This window comes from Camelus bactrianus, chromosome 6 (genome assembly GCF_048773025.1).
Source record: "Camelus bactrianus isolate YW-2024 breed Bactrian camel chromosome 6, ASM4877302v1, whole genome shotgun sequence".
NCBI lineage: Eukaryota > Metazoa > Chordata > Mammalia > Artiodactyla > Camelidae > Camelus > Camelus bactrianus.
Window position 1 is genome coordinate 92,875,148 of NC_133544.1, and position 27,514 is coordinate 92,902,661.

General features: G+C 56.3%; 1 protein-coding gene across 1 annotated transcript; it reads left to right on the plus strand.

Annotated features, from left to right (window-relative positions):
* The first annotated feature begins 1,469 nt into the window (after positions 1-1,469).
* On the plus strand, positions 1,470-25,991 carry RBPMS2 (RNA binding protein, mRNA processing factor 2). Its single transcript, XM_074366345.1, has 8 exons — positions 1,470-1,889; positions 16,370-16,447; positions 17,028-17,066; positions 17,791-17,853; positions 18,176-18,326; positions 18,838-18,983; positions 24,524-24,593; positions 24,838-25,991. Exons 1-7 carry the CDS (start codon positions 1,803-1,805, stop codon positions 24,584-24,586), a joined length of 627 nt encoding a protein of 208 aa, XP_074222446.1. The 5' UTR covers positions 1,470-1,802; the 3' UTR covers positions 24,587-24,593; positions 24,838-25,991.
* Positions 25,992-27,514: the final 1,523 nt, after the last annotated feature.

The window sequence follows — 27,514 nt, forward strand, 5'->3', positions numbered from 1 at the left end:
GATCCCAACTGGTCCATGACTGCAAACCCAGCTTGTCTCACTCCACCGACGCTGTGCATCACTTCCAACCTAAAAATCCAGGTGCTATTACCAGGTTTATTAGCGGGGAAAGTCGGAACAGAAACCAGGCGCCGGGTGACAGACAGCACCCGGATAGGGCTGATTGTGGGCGGGGGTCCCGCAGGACTCCCCTCACCTCTAGGCAGTGCCTTCCCAAGTCCCGACAGAGCCTTCGTCAGGGATGGCCCAGCTGGAGGTCCGGGGCGGGGGCGCAGGGGAGGCGCCCAGCCCCAGCAGCCCCAGCAGCCCCAGCAGCCCCAGCAGCCCCAGCAGCCCCAGCAGCCCCGGGTTGCTACGCTTCAAGCACAACCCGAGGTGGACGCGGTTTTTACAAAGTGGCGTCAGGGGGCGCCCCAAGTCGGCGCGGGTTTTCAAAAATCAGAGGAAAACTGACCAGGGGACCGCGCCTGCGAGACCCGCGGAGGGGAGTCACCACAGCCCCGCCCAAGCCTCGGGCTCTGAATAGGAGGAGGGGAAAAGGTGTGTTTACGCGTCTGTGTGTAGGGTGGTATTTAAGCCGAGAGGAGAGGAATGATCGGGCAGGGGGAGGGCGAATGAAACCTTCTCGGTCATTCGAGGTACCCCGCTTCCGGAGCTAATAACCATTTATTCTCAAGACTAGTCTCCCCGCTCTGGGTCCTATTCAGTGACTGCGGGCGGGAGGGAGATTGAGATCTAAGTCCCACCCTCTGGGCTGGAAGCCTGAGGCCAGAGATGGGAAGTGATTTCCTCAAGGTCACGCAGCAAACAACGCCCAGCCGAGGCCAAAGCCCAGGTGTCTGGCCCACCCTCCAACATCCCCAGAACCCAGCCCCCAATAGCCCTGCGCTGGGTGGGAGGCAGGAGAGAGAGGACGGGGACTGGGCGACTGGATTTGGGGGTGAAAGTGCGTGGTACACCCTATAACCCCAGATGAGAGTGCAAGGGGAGACTTTTTTCTGAAGCCGAGGATCCAGGAGTCCCGCTTCGGGCGCCCCCTCGCGTGGGGCCCTCCGAGTGGGGATGATGAGGGACAGGGACGAGGGTGTGCGGGGTGCCCGGCACCCAGTTCCGCCTCCCGCGGGTTGGGACAGCGCAGTGCTCGCGGTCCCTTTAAGAAAGTTCGCTGGGCGAGTTCATCAAAGTTTAAAAACTCGTGGAGAAGGGAAAGGGGAGAGAAGAGAGAGGAAGAGAAAGGACGAGGGAGAGAGGGGAAAAGCCCCGCCGGAGGCTGGCGCGCCGCGGCCCGGGCCGGGGCGAGCCCGCAGTGGGCGGCGGGGATTGGCTGCGCGTTCCCCCGGAGACCGCGGAGAGGGAGGGGGAGGGGGCTGGCCGGGCCCCAGCTGAGGCCGGTTCCGGCCCCCGCCCCCCGCCGCCGCCCGGCGCCCGCCCCCTCCCCCGGCGCCCGCCCCCCGCCGCCGCCGCCGCCGCCGCCGCCGCCGCCGCGGGCGCACTCGCCGGTCGCAGTGAAAAGGCGGAGGCGGCGGCCGCTCCGGCTCCGCTCCGGTTCCCAGTGCCTCCCCTGCCGCACCCCCTCCCCGCCTCCCGCACCCGCCAAACTTGATGTGACCCCAGCCCGACGCGGCGGCTGCCCCTCTCACCGCACCGCGCGCCCCCCACCGCCACCCCGCCCCGCACCCCCCGGAGCGCACCACTCACCGCGCCCCTTCCCACCTCCTCGCCGGGGCCGGGCGCCGCGCGCCGCGCTCGCCCTCCGCGTTCCCTTCCCCTCGCCACCCCACCCCCACCCCACCCCCCGCACCATGAGCAACCTGAAGACGGACGGCGAGCACAGCACCAGCACGGGCACAGGCACGGGCTCGGGCTCCGGCGGCACCCTGGAGGAAGAGGTGGGTCTGCGCCCCCGGGACTTGTCGGGTGAAGTGCACGCGGAGGTGGGCGGGGGACCCGGCGCGCGGGACCCCCCGCGCGGTCTGGCAATTGCTCCCGGCGCCTTCCCGCCGCTGCCCTTCTGCTGGGGAGGAGCGGCCCGTGTCCGGCGGGCGGGGGCGTGCGGCCTGGACTGCCCCGCCGGGCGGGCATTGTCTCCCCGCCCTCCAGGGCTCGGGGCGGGCAGCGCGCCGGCCGCCGTCTGTGAGTCCCGCGGTGGGCGAGCGGCGCCGCGTCCGCCCCACGCCTACTGCCCGCGCGTTCTTCGTTCTCCACTCTTCGCCGGGCTCGCTGCCTTCTTCCGAGGCGCTCCTCCCGCGTGGCCCGGACTCCCGCCTTGGCTGGGAGGAACTGAGCGGGATTAGCACGGCGGACGGGCGGCACCCTCACTGCCTTGCACTTTCCACCCTGACCCCTCCCCGTGACCTTGGAGGCCCGGGCGGGCCGCGCGGTACTTTAAGTCACTAGAGCTGTAGTCTAGGGGGTTGGACGGACTTTCTTCACGTCTCCAGAACCTGGGCTTTGGCAAAGAGGCAAGCTGGTATTTAGTTAAGAGTTGGGAAGAAGATGCCTAAAGACACTCAGTTCCCGGTTCTCCTCTTTTGGGTTTTTGCTCTGGCAGCCAAGCCAGGACCCCAAAGCTGGCCCTGGTGGGATTCCGCGAGTGATGTCCACCGGCCATGTGCTTAAGAGGGGGGAGTATGAAGCGGCTTCGTGGGATCACAAGCAGCTGGGTGGTTAATTGGATGACAAAATCCTGGAGGATGTGGGGAGGGGGTGGCGGTGGATATAATAAGTCTTAAGGCTATCAGTGAATGGAGACCAGGAGCTGGGCTGCCCGAGACAAAAACTGGTATGGAAAGGGAACAGGCTTCAGTTCTCTCTTAGGGGCCTCTAGCCTCTGCTGTGTCACTCTAGGACTAAAGAGACCCTTCCTGCCGCACCCTGACATGCTCTTGCCCAGGAAACCAAGGACCATTTATCCACCCTGAGCTCCCTTCCCCCTGGTCTAGGGGAGAAACCGCAGAGCCCCTGGTGGGGGTTGGTGTTTCTGCCTCCATTGCAGTGGTGGGTGCTAGCCTGCCGTGCTACTACGGGTTTGGTGCAGAATGGTCGCTCTGGTCCACGGCTGGGCTGGGCTGGACTCCTCACTGTGGGAGGGATGGTGGGAGGGTCACACTGCCAGCTCCCACTCTTAGCAATTCAGAGGCCTGCTGCCAGCCCCTGTCTACCAATGGCATGACATCTTGAGAATCTAGGTCTAGATCCTGCTTTTTGTTGGGGAGGAAAGGAGGAATATACAACCCTTCACTCTGAAGGGTGGCAAGGGAGGGCCTGACATCTGTCCACTAGCGTGGTGTGGGCTCTAGGGGGCTGGGATTCTTTTGGCTCCCGAAGGCCTTGTCCTTCTCAGACCTTGATGCCGACAGGCCCTTGACTTTGGGGATCCCATCCTGACTCTACCTGGTTGTTTAGAAACTCGCCTGAGAGTTGGGGGAGGGTGACAGGGTTGCTTGTGTATATGTGTGTGTGTGTGTGTGTGTGTGTGTGTGTGTGTGGTCTCTGCTGAAATTGGGGGAGGGAAGCTGTCTCCCGTGAAGCTGGGCAAGGACCCAGAACCACTTCTGCTAGAGGGTTGAGTTCAGCAGGGTCTTTACTTTCACCCAAGAGACTCTCAGATCCACCCCTTTGACGTGGGAAGGGTGAACCATGTGGCCAGTCTAAAGTCTTAGAGAAAGCATTTGAGATATTGGTCACTTTTTTCTAAGTGCTTTTTCTGAGGGAGGGCAGAATCCTCAAGAGGTGGAACCCCTGTCATCCTGCCTTGTGGGCAGAGGCAGGCTACAGCCCTGTATTTTGGGGGGAGTCAGTGCTGCTAGTGCTGGGAGGGTAGGGGGCCTAGGCTCCTGGTTACCAGAGGTATAAACTAAGGGCCCCAGCAATCTCCTGGAGCCTAGCGTCTGCTCTTGTCAGGTAAGCACAAGAATTGGCCCCTTCTCCTCATTAGCCTTCTGAACAGCGGGCCAAAAGCTCTTCAGCGAGGGCTTCATCTTGGATTGGTGGTTTGAGCAGGAATTGGACTCCTTTTCAGCTTAGATGCCCCCGAAGTGGGCAGTTCTGCAACTCTCAAGAGCCACCATTGAGGGAATCTGCATTAGCAGTAGTGATTTATTCTTACGACTGACCCAGGCTGGCTCTTCCCTTTTGGCTATTGGAGATGAGTTAGAGCAAACCTAGAAAACCGAGGAAGAAGTTAGAGGTCACCACCCCCTGAGATGTGGCAGAATAGGAGGCTGTCTGACCCGGAGGGATGGAAAAGGCATTCCAAGAAGAAGGAATTGCATGTATAAAAGTGGGGGGTAGATTGTGGAACCACATGGCTTGTTTGGGTGACTCCCAGGAATTGCTGTGTTGAAGTAATAATGGGGACCACATTATGAACAGCCTGAGATCATGCAGGCTTGGGAGGAAATTGGCATTTTTCTGCCACTTGGGAAGGAAATGTGTAAAGAAGCTTTGAAAACATCTAACCCATTACCCTTTGAATGCTAAGGAGGACAGTCAGGAATTAAGGGGAGGAGCTAAATGTCCCTTTCAATCTAGAGGCTATACCCTCCCCCAGGTGTGTCCTGTCTGGTTCCTGAGCTCCAGAAGGTGAAGCAGCACATGGACCCTGCTCAAGGCAGGTTTGCCTCTGATGCTGCCTAACCCCAGACCCAAGCATGTCTTAGTGATTCTTGAGGAATGGCTTGATGGTTATAGTGTTTCTGCGGAGGGGTATATGTGGTTTGAAAGCATATTCTATTTTGAAAATGCAGATTTTACTTTTATAATGCAAGGTAATATTAAGTTACAGTAAGTACTCATTGGGGGCCCCTGAGAAGAGGGTCATATTTGGAATCTTGGTGGGGGAGTTTGAGTTTCTAAAAGTTAAAGAAGTTTTGTGCCAGCCTAATGGTAAGCTGTAGGAAGGCAGGGATTAATGGCAGCTAAGGGAGCTACAGCCTGACTTAAAGGTCTTGGCTCCTGCTGCCCTCCCAACCCCATCTTTGCTTGTCCATTGCATCCACCAAAGCTGGGCCAAGGTGGCTCCTTGCAAGCCCGGTACATCAGGGTGCAACATGTGTCCTCAGGGGTCTCTGAGGAACTAGCTAGGCCCCTGGCCCCTGGCAAAATGGGCCACAGTTAGCACTCAGGTGAGTGAAGGAATTCTAGTGTCCAGTGTGTGCCTTGGACACCACCCCTTTTCTTTTCTCTGCCATCAAAAAGCATTTGACAGAACCTGGGACATCTTGGTGCTCTGTCTGTAGGCTTTTTTTGGTAGAAGAAGAGGGAGGCATCTACACTTCTGGGCTTTTACCTGGAAGTAGGACCCAGGCAGGTCGGTCCAGCAGATTCTGGTAGGTCGGGCTCCCCTCCTCCCTGGGGGTTTTGTCTCCTCTGCTCAGATAACCTAATGGAGGGTCTGTGCTAATCATAGGAAACCCATATATAGTCTTTGTGCCAGGCATTGTTTTGAGCATTTTAACTCATTTAACTTTCACAACAGCACTATGAAGTACTTATTTTATTACCATTTTATAAATGAGGAAACTGAGACACAGAAAGGTTAAATAGCTTTCATGTAGCTGGTAAGTGGGTAAGTTGGGGTTTGAACCCAGAGCTTGCTCTTCACAGCACCCTGTACTTGCTGTTCTGTTTCCTGTTGGGGGTTTTGATGAAACTTGGGGACAGTGGGGAAGAGAGGAACTGCGACTGAAGCTTTTTAGGGCTGAGCTTTAGGTGATGCCACGGTCCCAAGTAGAAGCCCAGGGACTGGCTCTAGGCTAGTTCTCTTGGGGCTGGTGGCATCCCAAGACTGGGTGACGGGTGCTGTCAGCCCCTGCAGGAGGAGTATTTTATCATAGATACTGTTTAGAATTGTCATTGCATGGTGATAAAAACCAGAACAAGTCAATTCTCTACAGACAGTACACCCCCTTGTTGCCTGTACTGGGGCTGCCAGCCTTCGCGCCCCACCTTGATTCCCTGCTGCTTTGGGCATTTTAACTAAAGAAATGGTACTTACTCTAAAGTTACTCTAAAGTGACTGCCTGTCATTGCGGGGGTGGGGGTCATTCTCTTCGGTCTCCTTATCTCCTCCTTCCCTGTATGTGGGAGGCTGCTTAGTTCACCCCAGTAAGAACCAGCTTCTAAATCCCATTCATCATTTAGACATTCTGATTTGTCATCTCCATCTCTCGGATGGGGCGAGGGAGGAGGCTGGCAGGTGCTGTAAATAGAGGCCAGACATGAACTGCGGGATACTTCGCTCTGCTCTCATACTGTCTACCCATTTATCCCACTGGTTCTCCAGACAGTCCTGAGAGGTACAGGAGAGGAGTCCTCTCTCCTGCCCTGAGTGAGGACTGAGCTCCTGGCCCGAGACCACCCACCTCTGGTAGAGCTGAGCTGAGCTAAGGTGCTAAGTTCTGGCACCACCCGGAGGCCCCCAGCCTCTGCTCAGCCATTGACTTCAGGCAGCAGCATTTGGTGCCTTGTTAGTTCCTCTGCCACCCCCTGACCACGGCTGCCTCGGAGGGGTCCTCACACCCCAGGCAAAGCCACGAGGCAGTAGGGCAGAGCCCATCTCTTTTACTTCAGAAACCACGTTGCTGCGAGGTGGCAACTGCAGGCAGCCCACAAAGCTTCGTATGGCAGAATCTTGTCTCCTGCCTGTCCAGGGACCAGCATGGCCTCCTTGCTCTTTATTTCTTTCCATAGTCCATCCTTGAATGGAAAGAACAAGGTTACCTCTGAAACACGCCAAGGCTAGACAAGTGGCAGGACTGTTGGGTCCTTCTTTTGTGAAGAGTCCAGTTGTGGATCTATCCATGCCAGGCATGTCCAGAGTATAGCAGGGGCTGGGTGTAGTGGGAAGGTCTGCCGAGGCCCACCTGTCCGTCATTTACAGCTGACTGAGCAGAGGCTCTTGGCTGTCACAAGTCATCAAGGCCACCTGTATAGTTCTCAACAAGCCTCGGACACTCAGGGAGAAAGAGGAGGGCCTGACCAGGACCAAGCCATAGTATGAGTGTCTGGAGCACCTACCTCCTTTTTGTGGTTAGCCAGCCTCTCCTTCCCCAAGTGAGTTTAACTGAGGGAGATCAGGAGAAGATACTGGAATAGGACCTGAGACTGGTTTTGGGCACTTTGTTGCTATGAAGGTTGTGGATAACTTCCATCCAGACTGATGTCTGTTCTTAGGTGTAGTTGTGGCCATAACTGGGCACCACTTGGAATGGAGGGGTCCTAATGTGTTTGTGACAGGGGAATTCGAAACCAGAATGTGGGTCCCTGAAGCAGCTTCCATCCCTAAACAGAGACCGTCTCCCAGCAGGAGCAGCCCTTTAGGAAACATCTTTTCTAAGTCTTCACCTGCCTCAGGTGGTGCACAGGTGTGGTGGGCTCAGCGCAATGTGTTTATGGAGCACATGGTGCCGTGTGGTCACACTGGATTAACATTGCATGGTTTAAGGGTTGGAGGTATTGGTTTTGGAGCTAGGGGAAGGGTGTGAGAATCCCCTAGGTGAAATCTTGAATCAGTGGGGTGGGGTGTGGCAGTGGTGACAACTACAAACTTTGCCAGCCACAGGGAAGAGGCAGTAGATTGGTGCTGGCTGATCCCACAGCCCTAGGAGGGATGGGTGCAGTGGATGGCGCAGAAGGGAAGGGAGCCTTGCTCCGAAGCTGCATGCTAGAGGCCCTGTGAGCCTCCTCCTCTGAGTTGCCTCTGAAAGCCTTGTTCCCTGGCTCTGTCTGGAGCCAAGTGGAAAGCAGGCCCCGCCCTCACCCGCCTCCAGCCAGCCCGGTAGCAGGGAGTCTGCACAGCACAGTTCGTGCCCTTTGGTCAAGCTCCCTACCTGTGGTGTGAAGCAGGGCTTGCAGCAGGCTTTGACCAAATGTGTCCCTGAGACATGAAGCCGTCTGTTCCTGGGACTAGACGGAGCTTGGAGAATGTCATCTGAAGCCTTATTTAACTCAGCTTGGTTCCTCCCACCCCTGCACACACACTGGAACTCTAGGACACATTGCAGGCTCTAGAGGGAGAGCCTCAACTTTCCAGCAGCTTGGACTTGACCCTCAGCTCTGCTGCTGGCTGACTAGGCACCTAATTCCCAAGCTGGTTTCCTCATCCGTAGGATGGGCCCATGCTACTCTGCCTGTGACGTCAGAGGTCGGTCAGGCTCAGGTGCCCATGGAACTGCAGAGTACTGCCCAGGGCGGGGCCTTAGAGCCAAGCCCTGATACATGGGATTTGGGGCTGGAATTAGCAGGGGCAGTCAGACACTGTGCAACAGCCCCTGAGCCTGGACTTCTCCACACCAGGTCAGACTCTGATGACATTGGTGGTGTCCTAGTGGGAGCTGCCTGGAGGGCATCTGGGCGGTCCCAGCCTGGGAGCTGAGCAGCTCAGAGCTCCTTGGGGGACCCGGGAGGCACAGGGCTCTGGGAGCATGTGTGTTTGTATCTGCTTGCTGTACTGTCAGGCTGTATCTGCCTGCTCTTTCTCCCTGTGTCCTTGTTCAGCCCTTATAAGTCCTGGGTCTGCGGGCCATGTCACCACATTCCATCCACCTCTCGTCAAGTGGCCCCACTCAGAGGGACTTCTTTCCCCGGGGAGGGGTAAGAGTGACCTGCCAGTGCCAAGCCTAAGCATGAGACCCAGGCAGAACCCAACCCCCACCCCACCCCCTACGTACATGCACAAAAGGAAACGCACGGGCCACTGAGATCTTCTAGGGGTAGAGTGATGGCTCTGAGGCTTCTGTTTGGCAGCCACAGCGCTGCCCCAGCAGAGACCCCCTCTCAAACCCCCAGACCCAACTCAGCCCGGGGCCTGGCTCCTGACATCCTGCTCTCTCATCCTCTCAATCTGTCTCCTTCACCACTTTCTTTGCCTTCCTGTGGGTAAGAGGAAAGCATCAGAGCTCTGAGCAGATGGAGGGCAGTGCCTGAGCCTTATCCTGAGACTCCATCACCTTCTCCCAATTCCCTGGTATCTTAGAAGTTCAGAGGGTGAAGGACCCTGAGTTTAGCCCACCCCTCCTCTTTAGAGCTGAGGCAGCAGGGAAGGCCATGAAGCCACCTGCCTGGTTGGCGGCCAGGCTGGGACTGCAACCCAGCCTCCCTGACAGTTGGTTTAAAATTCTTTTTTGTTTGTTTGCTTCCACATCTGGTGTGTTTGCAGAGCCTGAGTTCCACGTCTTGGTTCTCCATGTCAGGCTCACATGCCGATGGTAGGTATAAAGGAACTGGAACTGCAGAGTACTGCCCAGGGCGGGGCCTTAGAGCCACGCCCTGATACATGGGATTTGGGGCTGGAACTAGCAGGGGCAGTCAGACACTGTGGAGCAGCCCCTAAGCCTAGACTTTTCCACACTTGCCCTTGGAGAAGCCAGAGCTGAGCTGGGTGTGACGATGGCTGGTACAAGTTTAAAAAGGACCTTCAGTATCTTTATATCACAAAAGCTGCAAGCTTTATATAATGCAGGCTGCAGCTCATAAACTCCTGTGATCTGGCTGGTGGTGGGTGGCAGTGAGACACTGAGATGGGATGGCCCAGGCTTTTGTTTGGACTCAGGGCTTCTTGGGGCTGCAGGGGGCCCTGCTCTAGCCCCCTGCCCCGCAAGGCTGCTCCCACTCAGCTGCTGGGAGTTGGCTGTCTCCCAGGTCAAAGTCTTCCCTTTGACCTCCCTGTAACCAGTTGTTTAGGACTGACCGTAGGATCATCCAGTGGGACCCTGCAGCCCTGCCCCCAACCCCCAATCAGCCTTCTGCTGGGGACTGTTTCTGCCTTCTTGGCTCAGAAGTTGAAGGTCACTTGTTCTGGGCGCCTAAGGCTGACCCCACGGGGGTCTGAGTGGGTTGGTGTGAGATCAAGGTCTGCAAGAGCATTGACTTGGGAGCCAGGCACCTGGGGATACTGGGGATGCTTCTGACGTGCTCGGTGACTGCCAGCGACTCACTGGGCCCCTGGTCCTTGGTTTCTTCACCTAAAAATAAAGTTTCTTCCAACTCAAATATTCTGCATTTTGGTTGTTGCAGAGGGCTGGGAGTTGGGAAAGGATGTGGGAGGGGCTTATGAGAGGCTTATTTTTCCCTATTGGGATTTCCCTCTTCGGGAAGTGGTGTTTTCCATGCAGATGACACCAGGAGAACTCCCCACACTAAGCTGCTGGTAGGCAGGGTTCAAAGCGAGCAGCTTCTTGAACATTTTGTTGGAGTGGACAATTGAAACAGTTTCCTTTGCACATTGGATGCTAACTTTCAGAGATGCTAAAGGATTGCTTACAAAGAATCAATTTTCAAAAACCATTTTTATCTCTTTGGTATGATGTTTCTGTTGCCCAGAGTCAAGTTTCCCAGCCTTGTGAGGCAACGATTCACCTAGAAGCTAAGAGTCTGTCTTCTAGTGGGGAGTGTTCCTGGTGGACTGTGGGATTTATCTGGGGGTGGGGGAAGGGTGAGGGTGGCCCTAATGTTTTCCTACCGCAGCATCCTTTGTGGACAAAGGTCTGTCTCCCAGGAGGGAGGTCCCTGGAGTCCTGGGTGCTGTCCTGGAGAGTACAAGGCCAGGGGTTGGGAGGAAGCTGTGTTTGTCCTTTGGAGTTAAAGGATAAGGGGGTTAATATCAATGGATATACCGCAGGTTTTGACAGCTGTGTTTACCCTTTCTGTCTCTATTAAAAGTTGGTACCTACGGAGCCCATCCTCTCAGCCACAATATCCTACCGCCCCTCTTAACTGAGAAGTTGAGTGCTTACTGCTCGGTATGAAGGCAATCTTTTGTGTCAAGAAGGCTGGGGCAGGCAGAGCTACGGAGCCGTACAGAGGAGGGCACACACTTGGGGCAGGTGGAGCGGCCGGGCCCCAGCCTGACCGGACTGAGTGTGGGGTCCCCTCCGCTGCAGGAGGAAGGGCCCCATGGCGTGGCCCCATGGCCCCTGTGCCCTAGTCCTGTCCCACAGAGGCTTTCCTCTGTGTAGAACACCCCCTGCCCTCTCCCCTGCCCGACAGCCCATTTCCCTTAACTCCTGCAGGGCTCCAGGGTGAGCTGGGCCCTGTGTGGACCCAGGGGAAGACGGAGACCTCTGGGCAGCCACTGCTGAGGGAGCTGGCCTGGCCCGGGGGCACCGGAATGACAGGCGTGCCGGTGGGGGTGTCCAGGCCGAGAGAGTTGTCCACCTGGGCTGATAAAAAGAGGTCAAGTCCTGCCTGGAAGCCTCTTCTGCAGAAGCCTGGATCTGTGCTTTTAGGCTGATGCCTCAGGTGTCACTGTCACCTTGCTCCTGGAGGCTTTTGTTTGATTTCATTTTTTCTGAAGATCTGTAAACAACTGTCAGTTTGTCTGGAGGAAGAACATTACTGACACACAGGTAGGAATGAGTTTGTCAGAGACCCTTCCTGCTTCTCTCTAGAAAGTCATCTTGCCCCTGGGCTGGGGAGGGCTGCAGCGGGAGGAGGAAGACTTGACAAGGGAAGGGCTGCGCAGCGCGGGGGCCTGGTCCTCTGTTGTGTTTGAAAATGTGCTGGAGGGGCTCCTTGAAGGGGCCGTTCCCTCCCCAGGGGCCTCAAGAATAAGGCTGAGGGTGGGGGCCGCCACTTCCTTTGTGGCTCAGGGGCCGCCCTTCTCTCCCCATGCCTGGAGCCCTGGAGTGAGATGGGGGAACTCTCGCGGAGGAGGCGAGGAGCCCCAGGCACTGGAGGTCCAGCAGTGGCTGGAGGGCAAGGGCCCAAGAGCACACAGCAAAGACCTGGACAAGCCCAGGAGGTCTGCCCACGGTGAGAGCCTGCAGTCTGGATCCCCACCCCGCCCTCCCAGCAACCCCAGGGAAAGAGGCAGCCGGGCTTGCTTGAGGGAAGAGCAGCCTTGGGAGCCCCCAAAGCCGTGCTGGACGGTTGTGCCAAAGGCCAGGTGATTTGCCTTAGGTGGGCCTGGCGCTGGCTGGGACCTCCAGCAAGGCCAAGGCTGCTCCTGACCATCATGAAGGCCACACACCGTGCCTGTGATGCCTTGTGTGGGGACACCTGTCTGGCTAAGTTCCTTGTCCATGTTGAATTTGGTACTTCCAGTGGGTTCCTCAACATGTATCTTCTTTCACTGGCCTCTAAGGATTCTCTACCCTTTCTCTACCTCTCCCCAAAACCCTCTCTCTCAACCCTGTTCCAAACTTCCAACTATGCCAGGGATGTGGCCATGGTCCAGCCCTGTCTGCTGGTACTTGCCACGAAGGTGACCATTTTAACAGGACTGTGGTTGCTTTCCATGTTTCAGGAGAGGAGGGAGATAATCCCTTGGGTTATCTGGATGCTTCTGGAAAAAGGGTGAATGTATGGAAGAAGGGCCCAGGTGCCTTCTAGCAGCCTGGGATGGTGTGAACCCCCCCTTACACTTCCTTCAAGTACCTTAAAACATTTTTGTATTGAATTCTTGTGATAAACTTGTGGAATAGGCAGGATGCAGGCTCTTTGGTTGATCTTTCTACCTTGGCATCAGCAGTGGTTGGATTCTGAATCCTTGTCTGTACCCAGCCTCTTTGCTGAACATTGTAGCTGACTGCCCTGGGGCTGCCCCGGCAAGTAGCGTGGGAGGACTGGTCTCCAGTGCTGGCCTGGGACACAGGACTAGTTAGCTGGGCCTTGGAAAAGTAACTGTTATGTCTCTGCCCCTCCCATCCCTAAGGATCCTGACTGTGCCACTAGCTTGCCTTGTCACCGCCTATTCTGAGCCTCAGTTTTCTCGTCTGTAAAATGGGAGTGTTGAACTCCTAATCTCCATGGTGCTTTCCACTTGGGACATGACCTCCCTGGGGAAGAGGGTCACTAAAGAATCCAGTGACTACCTTAGGTCTTCTCACCCACATTTCCAGCTCCAGGCTGGTCTGGACCCGATCCAGCCTCACTAGGCAACCTTTTATCTAAATGGCTTGCAGTGCCTGATAGATGAAGTTTTTGCACGGGTGAATGCTGAGATTATAGAAACCCTAAGTGAGCAAGCATTTTGTGGAGCCTCTCCTGGGTGCTGGGCCTAGAGGAAAGTGTGCTCTTCATCCTGGAAGTAGATGGTATCCGTGTGGAACAGATAAAGCAACTGAGATTCAGGAGGATGACACCCTTTGCCAAGCCAAGCAGAAAGCCGGGGTGCAAACTCTGGTCTCACTAACTAAAGCCGTTCCCATTTATGGCATGTCTCTGCCATGCTGGGCCACGTCTGTCTCTGCCTGTGAGTCCTCTCTTTGGAGGGCCTGAGGTGTCTGGGAATAGGGGAGGTTGAACATTGAGACACTAGGCACCTCGGAGAGTAGGAGAGTTTTGAGACTAGCCTCCTGTCCAGGTGAGCTCAGACTGGTGGGAGCAGTATAAGACAAGGGTCCTGAGGGCCCCGTAAGACTTTAGAGGAAGGAAGAGGGGGAACTGAAATAGAGGGACCTGAAGGCTGGGTGCCCTTCTAAAGGAAGGTGGAAGGGGAGGGGTGAGGGGCAGCGTGAGCAGCTGCCTTGCAGCAGGCCTGTGGGGGGTGCTTGTTGGGAGCCTGGAGTAGATGGGCTGGCAGGGTTGGGGTAGCGGGGGACGACTTGAGCTTCTTGTTCTCTCAGCCTGTGGCTGGCCAGCCTGCTGAGCTCATGCTTCCCGTCCCTCCAGCTTTGCTGTCATCCTAAACAGGCACCCAAGGAAGGAACTGGCTACTGAAGAGATGTGCGGCATCATGGTCCCCATCCACGGGGCTGACGATGCCGCCCAGCTGCAGCTGCTTCTGTCCCCACAGCCAGGTGGACAGCACAGACAGCCGAGCCAGGGTTCCTGGGGCTCATCCAGCTCTGCTCCTTGCTGAAGCAAGCTGCATGAGCCCTTTCTGGGCCTCTGTTTCCCTGTCTGCACAAGGGCATGTCACCTGCTGGGGTGTCCAGGGTCATGTAAGAAGCAAGGAGAGCTTTCAGGTCAGACTCCCTGTGACTTAGCCACCCAGCCAAGGGTCTGTGAGCTGGCGCTGCAGACCTACCACCTAACCTGTAACTGCACTGAAGTCCGCTTGTTTCCTGGGGGGTGGCCAGGGGTAAGATAAGACCTGTATTGCAGCCTTTACAACCTGAAAGGTGGAAAGCGGAGGAAAAGCGCCATCTAGCCCAGAGAGAAGGCTGGAAACAAGGGTCTGAGCTGGGAATGAGGGAAAGAGTCCCTGTGCTCACTGCCCTAAGCAGGAAACTTTGTGCTGAGAACTTTCTATTTAAGGGGGCCTCTGGGGAGGTCTGGCCGAAAAGGAGCCATCTGAGGAAGGGTTTAAAATTAGCCTGCGTGAAATGGGTGGCCACTGGGGGGAACTGAGGAGAGGTTTCTATGGGGCAGCGCTGGCTCCTCATCTTTGACCCAGAGCACGTCCCACCAGCCCAGGGAGGAGGAGGAGCGCAGATCCAGGCCGGTCCAGCGGGGCGCGGGCTGGCTGGTACTCCATCCTCTCTGGTGGGCCGGGCACCCAAGTCCTGGCGCCCAGAAGCAAGTGCCGTCTCTACCAGTCCGGGTGAGTAGTCAGGAGGGAGACCTGGGTTTGGAGTCCTAAGTCTGCTGCCTTTAAAAAAACAAGCTGTGTAACCTGAGCGGGTCACTTCTGTCTGGGGGCTTACATATAAAGTAAAGGCCTTCCTTCCAAGGACAGCTGGGTGTTTGTCTGGATTCCAGGAGCTCCAGAGCTCCTGAAGCCTGGGCTCCCCAGTTTCTCCCCTATGCTCTGAAACAGGGTAGCACTTGACAGCTGTGCGTGTAGGGACACAGAGCTGCCAAGGGCCGTGAGAGGTGCACAGCCTTCATCCCGGGCCTGGGAGCAGAGGCGTGTCTGGCGAGGAAAGACATCACCAAGGCAGGGAGAGTCACCCTAACTGGCAAGGGATTCTGCTGGGTTTGCTTCTTGGCAAAAACTCACGTGAGGGAAGAAGCCGTCCTTGCCTGTTTGCTACCAGCTGCGGGTTGGGAGCCATTCCTTTGTGGGTTGGGGTGGTGACACTGGTTATGGGTGGCTCCGGGGGCTGGTTTCCTTTGCCGTTTCTGGCTCTGTTGTTGACGTGTATTGGTGTGTGTGTCTGTTAGGTGTAACTTTACCTGACTGCTCCGGGGTCCCTGATTTAAGCTATTATCCCCAAAAAGGCTATTGCCTGGGGCCCACTCGGCAGGCCATCACTAGAGTTTGGAGGAAGTTCTTTGCTGCCTCTGGAGAGGGGTGTGGCCCACTGAAGGGCATCTAAATGCATTCAGGAGTGGCCATGGGATGAGTGGGCTGCGGTACGTGAACTTGTTAAAACCAACAGTGATGAGTTGAGAAGACCCAAGTTTGGCTTTAGCGGTAGGAGATGTGACTTGAAACAGGAGTTCAGTGTATGGGGCTCTACTCTTTCCAATTTTTCCTTGCTCAGGAAAGCACAGTTTCAAGGTGTATTTTTAATGGATCTGAACTATGGAGAATCCTCTCTCCCCCATTATAATTATTGGCTGATCTGGCCTCAGTAGTTAGCATTGGGTGCCAGCAGCATTTAACCAGCAGTGGAGAATTAGGGAGGTGTTCCTGTCAGCCCTCTCCTGGACCTTGGACCTCATCCACAGTTCAGGAGGTCAGGCTTGGCCGGAGTCACAGGCTGGACACCTGGTGTCTTGTCGAGACCTGGTTTCACCACCAACTTGTAACCATATTGAGGGCCAGGCTCATAACTTACAGCATCTTCTCTGTGCCTCTCTTGGAGCTGATGAGATCCTACTCATTGTTCAAAAGCTAGCATCATTGTTCCATCTCTGACTCCTTCCCCGGGTCCCATATTCAGTAAACAGTACCAGCACCGTGCTAAGAGCTAGGCACAGAGGCGAGAATACAGTGCATTCCCGGCCAAAAGAGCCTGCATCTAGCGCGGGAAGCAGGAGGAGCTGGATGTGACAGTGCTGGGCCCTCCGGATTCACTCCCGGGCACAAGTTTACAGCTTTGCCTCTCCCCCAGACCACACAGAGCCTCTCCACCAGGGGTCCGTGGGCATCTTCTGAAAAACAGGTGTTCCTGTTTGTGCATTGCTTGGAGGTTAGACACCATGGCTTTCTTCAGGGCTCAGAGGGGTCCTTGGCCTGTGCACTTGGTTGTTCTGTTCGGCAGCAGAGAGTCTGCACAGAGATGCTCAGCGAGTTCACGGGGGCTTGCTGTGGCACCTGCAGGATGAGCCAGAGAAAGGAGAGTGTGCAGTAAGGGCTCTGAAAAGTGACATGCTGTGAGACTCTGGGTGCTTGTTCGCTTCGGCCTCCAAAGGAGTCCCGGGAAATCCTGAATTCTTCCTTAAACTCTGGAAGGATTCCAGTTCCTTGAAGGGAGAGCTGTCATCCTTGTTCTTCTGTCGGCCTGGCTCTGACCACTGTCGTCTCTGTCCCCAGGTCCGGACGCTGTTCGTCAGTGGCCTTCCTGTGGACATTAAACCCAGAGAACTCTACCTGCTCTTCAGGCCGTTCAAGGTGAGTCTGGACCCAGCCACCGAGGGCAGAGCCTAGGATGGGGGAGAAGTGTCCGCGGTAAATCTCAGACCTGGATTGGGTAGCAGGAAACTATCAGAAAATGATCGCAGACCTGGCTCTCTGTCCCGGTGCTGCTGATTCACACACTGCTTTCTATCAGTTGCTTAAAACCCTTCTGAGCCTCTGTTTTCTCATCTGTAAAGGAGAGTCTCAGTAGGCTTTGCCATGTAAGAAATCTTCGAGATTCAGTGTAGCATTTCCAATTTGCAGATAAGAAAACTTAAAAAGGTAAGGTCTGCTTCCAGATGACAGGCTAATGGAGCAAAGGGGAGTTTACGCGTGAGAGGATGGATGCTGCCGCGTGATGCTCACCTGTGTGCTGGGCCGCGTGATGTGGGACACGAGGGCCGAGGCGCTCAGCAGCGGTGGAGGTCAGGGAGGGTCGCCTTCGTGAGGGGAAGAGTGAGCGTGATACAGGCGAGCGCTGGGGAAAGGTGGGGCTGCTGTCAGGGGTCAGGGGGCCAGGGGAGCACGACAAAGGTTTCCAACCTTCCCTGTTAATGACCACCTCTCTTTGCAGGGGTATGAAGGGTCCCTGATCAAGCTCACATCAAGACAGGTAATTTCTCTCCAAGGTTTTCCTTCCTGCCAGCCCAGGTCAACTGCTGGGCTTGGAACCCAGCCTGTTGTCTTTTCCTCAATCTTGAGGCATCTGGCAGCTGAGACCTGTGCCCTGTCACCCCGACTCTGTCCTGGGCTGACTAAAGGGTGGCCTCCATTGGTCCCTTCTCCTTACCAGTCAGCTCCTGGTCCTCATTTTCTGGCTCTTGAGAAACCGCAGCCTGGCTCCAAGGCTGCAGATCATAGAGGTGGTGACTGTGCTCTGGCTTCTGACACCAGAAGTCCCAGGCCCAGAGCCTTCAGGGGCCATTTCGGGTCTGGACTGAACTTTGGCAAATTGAAGTTGGAGAAGTTTTGAACCTGTTGCCCCTTGATTGACCTGCAGCCCTCCCATGTCCTTGATATGTTGGTGTCCTTGTTCTTGCTGGAGAAGACACTGAAATCTACTCATAATTCTCTGCATGCATTTAAATTTTTTTTTTTTTTTACTGAAAGGGTGAAGTTTAATACAGTGGGAGGAAGCTTTTGGGGCATCATTTCCCACAGTGTGGTACCTGGGTGGGAGAGTTTTGGTGCCCGAGAACCTTCTTCTGTTCCAGCTGAACATAGGGAGGACATGGACAAGAATTACGTATTTTTTGTACTTTGTTGTTTGTGTGTTTGTTTGAGGGGGAGATGGATGTTGGGAGAGATGCAAGGGTATTCTCTCTTTTTCCTACTAGCCTGTTGGTTTTGTGATCTTTGACAGCCGGGCAGGAGCAGAAGCAGCCAAGAATGCACTGAACGTGAGTAGGTGGAGAGAATAGGCCCTTCTCTGATCCACAGACTTCTAGGGAACGGGTGTCTTCTGCAAACCTTCCCCCACTCCACGCCTACAGGAAGGGCCCACGGCTGTACCTTCCCCAGCCATCCCAGGGCAGAGTCTCTGGCAGCCCCACCCGTGCCAAATGCCACTACTCGCAAGGCCCAAGTAGCGTGTCCTCTCTTGGCCCCCATGTGGGTGGGGCCTTCAGGCTGGATTATTTCTGGGGCCCTTTGGTACCCACTGCAGTGGACAGTCTGGGTCCCACAGAGTGAAGTCTTTCTCTTCCTTTCCTTCTCATGTAGGGTATTCGCTTTGATCCTGAGAACCCGCAGACCCTGAGGCTAGAGTTTGCCAAAGCCAACACCAAGATGGCCAAGAACAAGCTAATGGCTACACCAAATCCCACCAACGCTCACCCCGCCCTAGGAGCACACTTCATCGCACGGGACCCCTGTGAGTGGCACTTAGGGCAGCCGCCTGCAGGCCTTGAGCTGGCTGAGCTGCAGGCCCTAGTGGGTGGAGTTGCACATAGAGGGTGGACGCTGGGGCTCTCACTGAGGGAATCAGTCCTGCCTGCCTGCCCCTTTTCCAGGAGGCTTCTTGCATCCATCATCCCTCATCCCTGCAGGGCCCACACTTCCTTCCTCCCCTGCAGCCTTTGCTGGACCTCAGACTGAGCTCCTGAGCTGTCAGCATTGCCCAGCTTCCCGGAAGCCTTCTCTGATCTCTCTTGGTTGAGATGAGCAGAGGCCTCTTGCAGGATTCTTGAAGCAGACAGGATGTTCACCAAGCCTGGCCAAGTTAACATGGCTTCTTCCCCAGTCTTGGGGTCCTTGAGGGGAGCCTGGCCTGAGTAGGGAATTTGTGCTCAACCATAGTGCTGGGTCCCATTCTCTGTTTGGAATGGGGTGGCAGAGGGAGGCACCAGTGGTCTGACGTTGGGGGCTGTCGTCTCCTGTTACAGATGACCTCATGGGAGCTGCTCTGATCCCCGCATCCCCGGAGGCCTGGGCCCCCTACCCTCTCTACACCACAGAGCTGACCCCAGCCATCTCACACGCTGCGTTCACCTACCCGGCTGCCACTGCCGCCGCCGCCCTCCACGCTCAGGTACGCCCGTCTGGAGGAGAAGCAGGAAAGGGGACAATGAAGGTCTAAGCTGGCCAGGGCTGCCCATCTCCCCAGGGCTGCCGTGGACCTTCCAGGACAGTACTGTTAGGGTTTGGGATCTGACAGAGGAAGGAGAGGCTAAGGCGTGAGACCCCATCGAGGATTCTTGGCAGGAGGCTGAGTGTGGAGAGACTCGGCGTGGCTGCACGGCCCCCGAACACCCACGGGCAGGCTGTGCCCCTTTCTGCCTGTGGTGACAGGGCTGTGATTCAGACCCCAACCAGAGTGTGGTCCCCGGAGCCAGGCTACCTGCCTCTGCCTCCTCCTGTCTTTATGAACTTTAGAATGCTCTGGAAGATTTCTGTGTGGATTTTTTTTTTTAACTCATCTAGAAAGATAAGAATAGTATTCTCTGCCTCAGGTGGTTGTTAAGATGTGTAAAGTGCTGGGATTGTGCCCGGAGCATCCAGGGTGCCCGGTGAGTGTCTGCTCCTGTGTTCCTGGAGAGTGGGTGCTGTCCGCTGTGACATGAGCAGGTGGCCAGACACTGGCCCGTGCCTCTGTGACACAGTGACAAGGAGGGCCAGGGAGAGTGTGAGTCCACCTCAGCCTCTCATCAGCCAAGTGACCAAGGGCTGAGGCTCAGGTAGAGCGGCCGGGTGGCCGGGCCGGGGTGTGCTGTGCTGTTGAGAGGGAGGGGACAGGTCACCTGGCCAGGACAGTGGAAGGGGATGAGGAATTAAAGGACATGAAAAGCCAGGAGGGAGAGTTGGCAGAAACTGGAAGCTGAAGTGGGAGGAATCGGGGGCTCTACCTGAGGGAGGGCCAAGTATGCGTCCATCCCAGGTCCTCTGAAGGGCTTAGTGACCTGGGATCGCCCAGTTCCAGGTGGAAAGTTCAGATTCCTGGGCTGCTACCCTCTCGAACTGCTCCCCCCGCAGTGAAGTCCTTCCTGCCTTGGCAACTTGGGCGGTACCCGGGCGGATGCAAGGGTCAGCTTGGCACTCGTCCCCAGCGGCGCACCGCAGACAACGGGAACATTGATTGGGGGTAGGAAGGTGGGGAGGATCTTCCTCTCCAGAGGCAGTGTTTGGGTATTTACTGCAAACCCGTTCTCCGGTGGGCACAGAACGGTGAGTGGAGACAATCCTGGTCCTCTCTGACCTCGCGGAGTGTAGAAGGCAGATGATGCTCCCAGCCCAGCTGGGAGTTTAGCCCCAGAGGCCCTGCGAGGTGTTGCTGGACTCCTTGCCTCTGATCCCAGCTTTGTCACCAGTTAGCCTCCTGGTCTTCGGCAGGTAACTTCACCTCTGAGCCTCATGTGTATCCTCATCTGTAAAACGAGAGGGCAAGACCAGATCGGGTGGAGAGGTCCTACCCCATCTGCTCTGAGATGCTGGGCCGTGACAATGATAAGGCAGAGGTTGGGAGCCAGGGACAGTCAGGGTGTCAGATTATTCAGGAGAGCTGCCGCCTCTGCCCTTTGTGGGGCGGCCCCCAGCTGGCTGGGAGTGGTGCATTGGTACCTGTTCCTCAGCTCCACGCCGCAGGGCTGTGTGCCCTCCTCTTGTCTTCCTTTCTGGCTTTTTCCCGCTACCCACGCCCCATGGTCGTCCACCTCCAGTCCATCTGCCTCAGTCCAAATCCTGGCTCTCTTTCAACACCCGTGTGACCTTGGGCAAGTGACTTGACCTCTGTGTGTCTCGGTTTCTTTGTGGAATGATGATGATCATGGCTACTTTATGGGGCTGCCGGTAGCATGTTAGCACAGAGGGAGTGCTGTAGAAATGCTGAGTATCTTGGTTATTATTTAATATGATTTCCTAGGTCCCCCACTCCCCGCACCGGGTCCTCTCTGAGGCTAGAGGCCTCATTGTGCCTGAGTTCCTGTCTTCTGGCTTCCCTGGGAAGGAGAAGAGGGCACCTCAAAGGATACTGGCTTTTTTGCGGGGAGACAGGTTAATGACAGGCGATTGGATCAGGTGGTAACTAGTTCTGTCCTGAGTAGTGGCATGTTTTCTTTACCTTCCAAGAGCCCCTCCCTGCCTCCTGCCCCTCCCGCCCCAGAGGTGGAGGCGGTAGGTGCCTGAATGTGGGAAGTGGACCCTGTTGATCCTCAGGGGATTATTCTGAACCCAGGGGACAAGGAACACTGCTTTTTTTGTGCCTGAGGGTAAGGAGGTGACTTGGAGAGAAGGCAGCAGCTAATGGACAAAGTGGGGTGAAAACTGATTCTTTCTGTACCCCAACATGCACACACCGACCTCATGCCCTTTGCCAGGAGCTCAGCCTGAGCTGGAGCGTTGGCGTGTGACTGCAGGGACCAGACCTGCAGGAAGGGGCTGGGAGATGGTTCAGTCCTGCTGTGTCTTGGCATGAGGCCATCTTGCTGGACCCTCTGTTCTGCAGAGGGAGTGGGTGGCAGGGGCACACTGGGGTCTGCCTGGCACATGAAGATGGCGGCCTGGCAGAAGGGGTTCTCCACGTCCCCTCGCACCCCGGGGTCCTCCCAGCCTGTACTTCTTTTTCCACTTCAGCCCAAGGGTCTTTCACTACAGCCCTTTCCTCCCTCTTACACTGGCTCAGCCATTTATTGTTGACCTTAAACTTACAGGAACTTCCCTGCCTCTATTTTCTTCCCTGTAGGATGGCAGCGATGACAGCATCGACATCACAGGGTTTTCCTGAGGTTTAAATGAACTTAGTACGTGAAAGCTGCTGAGAGCAGCGTGGGCGCCTGCCGAGTGCTCTCTGAGCATTAGCTGTTAGAGGTCTGCACTTACGGGAGGAAAAAGACAGGGTTTTTTTCTCTCTTTTCCCTTTGCTTATCATCCTGCTCTCAGAATATCACTACTTTAGTCCTTAGACTTGGTCAGTAGTTGGGCACAAGTGTATAATGAATTCCATAGGTATGAATCTTTTACAAAAATTACACATTTAATCTTTTAAAAACTTAAATATGAGGGTGTGCCCCCATGTCAGTACATGTGGCTCTGCACTGGGCTGCCTGGCTGGCCTCCCTCTGTGTGCGTGTCCAGCCCCCCGAAGATGGCAGGTGAGGTTGTTTGCACAATGTTTTGCTCCCGACAGGCTGAGTGCCCGGCTGCCCGTGTGCACACCTCCTTGGGCACCTGTCCTGCTCGTTTCCTTATTGCAGATTCCAGGAACTGTGCAGGTCAGAATGGAGACGTGCCAGTCAGGGTTAAGTGAGAATGGGCATTGTCTTAATTGACTTTGCGAGGAGTGAAGCTCGTGTATTTGTTGGCTGCACATATTTCTTCTCATGCGGATTCATTCCTTTGTCTCCTTGGTGTATCGCCTCAGTCGGTCCATCCTCAGATCTGAGAGGACCGAGTTTGGGCCCCCCTTCTTTTTGTTTGGCTGCTGCCCCTCTTGGAGCCGTGGTCATTGGGTGCCCGTAGGCCTGTCCCTGTGGGGCAGCCTCTTAGGACTCCCAAGACCTCTGTGAACGACTGGAGGCCCTGAGAGGGGACTGGCTGCTCGCTCCCTCCTGGGATCCCTGAGCCTGGGGTTTCTTGTCCTGGGCCGGGCCAGGAAGGGACCAAGCTTCTTTAAAGGACCTAGGCAGCTGACCTCTGCCAGGCAGAAAGGAAGGCCCTTGAGTAAGCTCTGACCACTTCGGTGGCACGACCATCCCGAGCTCAGGAAGGAGGGCTTTCCTCTGCTTCCTCCCAAGGAGGCGGCAGGCCCATCTTGGGCTGGAGGGAAAGCCACTGCTTCAGGGCCCAAGCCGCAGCACCTAGTGGAGGGAGTGGGCCGGATGGGACGGGCTTGCCGCGGGGGCCCCTTAGCAGCCAGGAGTGGGAGGGGGTGAGTCAGAGGCCTCCAGGGTCCCTCCCACTCTTGCCCAGTGCTCTCCCCTGCCTGGTCCACCCAGCCTGCCAGGCACTTCCTTGCCGCGGGGCTGCTCCAGCCGGAGGCCAGGTGAAGAGCGGTGGTCAGGGCCCACTGGGGCCTTCCCTGAGCTGGACCAGTGCAGGCTCGTTTGGCGGCAGCGGGGCTGGTTTCCTCGTCCTCCCTCTTGGGAAGTGAGCTCTGCTGACCAGCGGGGCTTCTAGCTGAGAGGGCAGCCCAGGGCTCAGCAAAGGGGAGGAGAGGCTTCCTCCCACTCAGCTGTCAGCCAGGAAAGAAGGGAACTGCCCCCAGAAGTTGAGGAGACAGGAGAGAAAATAAAGTGGCCTCTGAGACTGGACGTCTCAAAGGCGAGAGGAGGCTGTTGTGGTCCGGACAGCTGGGGGTCGGCAGTGGCACATCCTTGGAGCCCAAGGACAATCCCGGCAGTGGTCAGGTGGCCTTGGACCTCCCGGGTCCTGCTGTGTGCCAAGTGTCCTGGCATCTCAGAGTGATCAGCCGCTGACGTCCTGCTGAGTATGGGGTGGTCAGAGTCCTGTGCTTTACGGAACAGCACGTAGAATTTGGATGGGGCACGGGAGCAAGTTCTGAGGAAGCTTCCATCAATCCCCCAGTAGCCTGGCATTGCTCAAAATCTCTGCTTTCACAGGCAGGGATTCCAGGCAGCTAACTGGGTAACTGGGTCCGACTGCTCCGATTTCAAGGAGGTCATCTATGTGCTCAGCTGCTGCTCAGTTTCCACATCAGCTCTCCTGTGCCTAAGGGGACCCCAGCTCTTATCTCTGGGTTCTCTTCCTGCCCCTTCACTCAAGGTCCTGTGATGCCCTGCCCCCACCCCTCCCAGGCAGCCATGGGTCAGGCTGGGGCAGACGTGCTGTCTAACTGGGGCAGGCAGCCTCCATGCAGCCTTGGCTTGGCACCCAGCACAGCTCACCATCCATGGGGAAGGGGGTGCCTGTTGTTTCCCGGCCTGTCTCTGGGGATCCTGCTTTGGGGCTACTGCTCTGTGGGGCCTTCTGGCAAGTGGTGGGGTTGAAGTAGCTGCCAGGCCCCCACTGTGGGGGCTCAGCTGGTAGGTGACAAATCTCTAGACTTAGGAGGCTTGCAGTGGGGAACAGAATGGGTGGAGAAGTCAAAATGGGGTGGCGGGGTGAGGAATGTCAGCTGGCTTGCGTCTGTGACTTCCTTGAATCAAAGACAGGACCAGCGTCTGGGCGTTGGACCCCTTGGAGACCACACTGACTTGGGTTTCTGATGTGTTTTTACATTCCGTCGTGTCTGATCCTCATGGATACGCTGAGACTCAGAGAAGCTGAGCGAAAATGGATTAGAGTGATCCTCCCAATGTTAGGAATTCTGCACTCTCCCAGTCACGGGGGAAGGGCTGCCAGGACTCCACCCGGTACACGCGCGGGCTCAGTGGAGAGTAAACACTCTCTTAAGCATTCTCTCATTTGAACCTCCATCCTGCAGAGGAGGCAGGTCAGGCGGTGCTTTCCCATTTTCAGGAAGAAGAAACTGATGCCCAGAGGTGAGTAACAGGCCTGACCTCTGCCAGCAGTGACAGGACCAGGACACCGACAGGGGCGCTGAAGGCCATGTTTTCCAGCCCCCTTGTCAAGCAAAAGGACTGCACAGCTAGCTCCTGACCTTGGCTTCTCTTGCAGGTGCGCTGGTACCCTTCCTCTGATCCCACCCAGCAAGGATGGAAATACCGGCAGTTCTGTTAGTTCTTCAGTAAGTGCTGGCCCAGAGGTCTGAGATGGAAGGTGTCCTAGAGCCTGGTGTCCTGCAGGGCCTTGCTTCCTCTGCCTGAGCCAGGAGCTCGCTGGCGCTACGCCCCCTCCTGAGCTTGTGCCTGGGGCACCCCGACCCTGCCACCCCCCGCCCTCCGTCTTGCAGCCTCCAGACAAGGGGAAGGCCTGGGCTCAGCTCCAGTCCCATGCCTCTGCTCATGGCCACCTCTCTCCCCTCCCTCCAGGTCTTGTCACCACAGCTCGAAGCCCCCAGCCCACGGGGGAGGAAGCCGCCCTGAGCTTCCACTGCCCTCAGTCGGCCTGTGCAGAGTGGCTGCTTCCCTCCAAAGACTGTGAATTTTAAGCCTGACTCAGTGGACTGCTTCCTGTCTCCTTTCTCTCCCCTTCCTCAGCCCTGTCCTGCCCACAAAACCCCTCTCCAAGGCCTCACAGTAGGATTCAGGGGCCTTCTTGCTGGGACCCCCAGACCCAGCTCGGAGGCCTCACTGGGACTGAGCAAGGCCTGACCTCCAGTCCAAATTTGCGTCTGAAACTCCACCTCAAAGAAACGAGGCGTTTAATTTTGCATGTTTTCTGGCATGAATTAAGACACTTAAACTTGTGTGTATGTGAGTGTACAGTTTGTTCTCACATTGTGTCGCCATAGCAACAGGTCCCGGCCACTAATGGCTCATCATTCCGGGTCCCTCTCCCCACACCCCTCCCAGCACCCACCCTGCTTCCCTGAGGACCAAGCCCTACAGCCGGTTCCGCTTGGCGCCCCCCACCCCACCCCACCCCACCCCCCACACTTCCAGGCTGAACAGGAAGGACCACCCAGCCAAGGCAGAGCGTTTTCTTGGTCATTTCAAATCGGGGTCCTCCGCTTCCTCCTCCTCAGATGGGCCAACAACCGATCAGAACCACCCCCCCTGTTTTGCTTACCTCTCCACGGCGCGCCCCACCCCTGCCATGGCCCCGCATTCTTTCCAAACTTCGAAACCAACCAAAAAGTGAAAGTATTTTTGTACCCTGTGTAACAAAATATTTATGCATCATAAAGGATTTTTTTTGTGTGCGTGTGCAATTAATTATTGAAGAGACCTTGTCCGCCCTGTCAGAGAAGTTTAACGTTTAGTTTGAGGCGTGAAGAGAAAAAGGGTTTCCGTTCTCCAGCAGTGAGCCTTAGCGTCAGCCGTTAGTTTAAGGAAAATGAAGGAAAAATTGTGCAATTTTTTTGTTTCATGAGCACGTCAGTGCTCTGCCTTTGGCCGCAGCCGTGGCCGTCTTGCCGTTTTCAGACGTGGGAGACGAGGTGGCTGTTGTAATTGCTGATCCTGTGAGAATGTGAAACTGGATAATATATGAAATGCAAAATAAAAAAAAAAAATCACCCAAAGTTACTGCTCTCTGACCTCTGCTTCATGGGACGTAGACAGCAGCCCGGAGGTGTCGGGAGTTACAGGCAGGAGGAAGCGAGGTGGGCCCAACCTCAGAACCCACGTCGCCTCTCCCTCCTGCCCAATTCTGTGCGTCTTGAGTCTGGAGGGGAGGTGACCCATCAGGGTCCATGCAGCCTGGGTTTAATTCATTCTTCGCTTTCTATTCTGAGGGTAGGGGCGGGGGTCCCCTACACTCAGAGTGAGCACTCGCTTGGGACCTTCATTTTGTCCAGATGCGTTATCTAGTAGGCCTGATTCTTTCCATCTTATTCTTTGTCTTGTGGCCTTTCCAGGTCCTAGAGTAGAAGACTGGTTTGAGAGGTGGGGCTCCTCCATGTAGTGTCCTTGGTGTGTGTCACATGAGGTTGTGCTGGAGGGAAGCAGAGGACCCAGGAGTTTGGCCTGGAAGGGGTTAAGCCTGCCCACCCTGTAGGCAGCTGCCGCTCTGATCGCTGAGAGGGGTTTTGCTGGGTGGCAGAGCAGATGGGTGTGGGGGGTCAGGGTGGTGTGAGAGCCTGCGCTGCCCTGGACCCAGTCAGGATGCCAGCAGCTGACCCTGATCCTGCCCGTCTGTGACTTGGGGCCCCAGTCTCCTCATCTGTGAAATGGTGGTTTGAAGTCCTTTCCAGCTCCTGAGGGTTGGAGCACTGACCTGACTGATGGCTGTTTGTTTGTCACGTCTACGCCCTCTTCCCCCACCCTCACGCCCTTCACAGCCGACTCAGAGCCCAACCTAGAAAGGGAGGACAGGAGAGGCTCCGAGCCTCGCTCCTGCTGGGTTTCCTTCTAGCCTTGCTCTGAGCGGAGCTGAAGTGGCTGTGGCTGGCCCTGGTCACGCCCTCACCTGCGCCTTGGGTGGCCCTGGTGCCCTTCACTCCTTGCCTCACCCCTCTCCTGAATCCCAGGCCTGCGCTGGGCAACTTGTGTCTAAGGTGTTCTGCTGATGGATATGTCCACTGTTAAAGGCTCATGGGTGACATTTGCAGCCCCAGCTGGTACCTGCATGTGAAGAGAGGATACCCTGCCCCACCCCGGCCAGGTGCTGTGAGGGACGAGGAGCCCAGCCAGCCGCTGGCCCTGTTGGTAACGGGGTGGCAGGTGGGTGGGCTATCTGGACTCCAGAGGGAGGCTGGGGTGGGGAGGTGCTGGTGGCAGTGTTTATTCCAGCAAGGGGGTGTTGGGGGCAGGGTTGATGCTTTTCCTGCCTTGTAGTCCTCGCCTCATTGCAGTATTTGGACCAGCCAAGCACGTGCCCAGCAAGCGAGGCCTTCCCAGCCTGCGCCCCTCCCAGTGCTGGTGGGGAAGCTGCGCAGAGGCCTGCAGCCCCCGCCTGGGGCCGAGCCGATGCCTGACCTACTTCAGCTGTGGCAGGAACCACTGGGTCTTCCTGAGGTGGTGAATTATTTAGCTGGGGCACCTGGGCCTTTCTGAGAAGGGCTAAGAAAGCTGCTCCATAATTTAAAGGCCCCCGCTCCTCCGG

Bases quoted from the DNA above. Each gene is read 5' to 3' on its own strand.
- RBPMS2 (XM_074366345.1), top strand. From the start codon at position 1,803: ATGAGCAACCTGAAGACGGACGGCGAGCACAGCACCAGCACGGGCACA. The intron at 17,854-18,175 runs GTGAGTAGGTGG...CTTCTCATGTAG, and splicing joins CAGCCAAGAATGCACTGAAC to GGTATTCGCTTTGATCCTGA. The intron at 18,984-24,523 runs GTACGCCCGTCT...CTTCTCTTGCAG, and splicing joins CCGCCGCCCTCCACGCTCAG to GTGCGCTGGTACCCTTCCTC.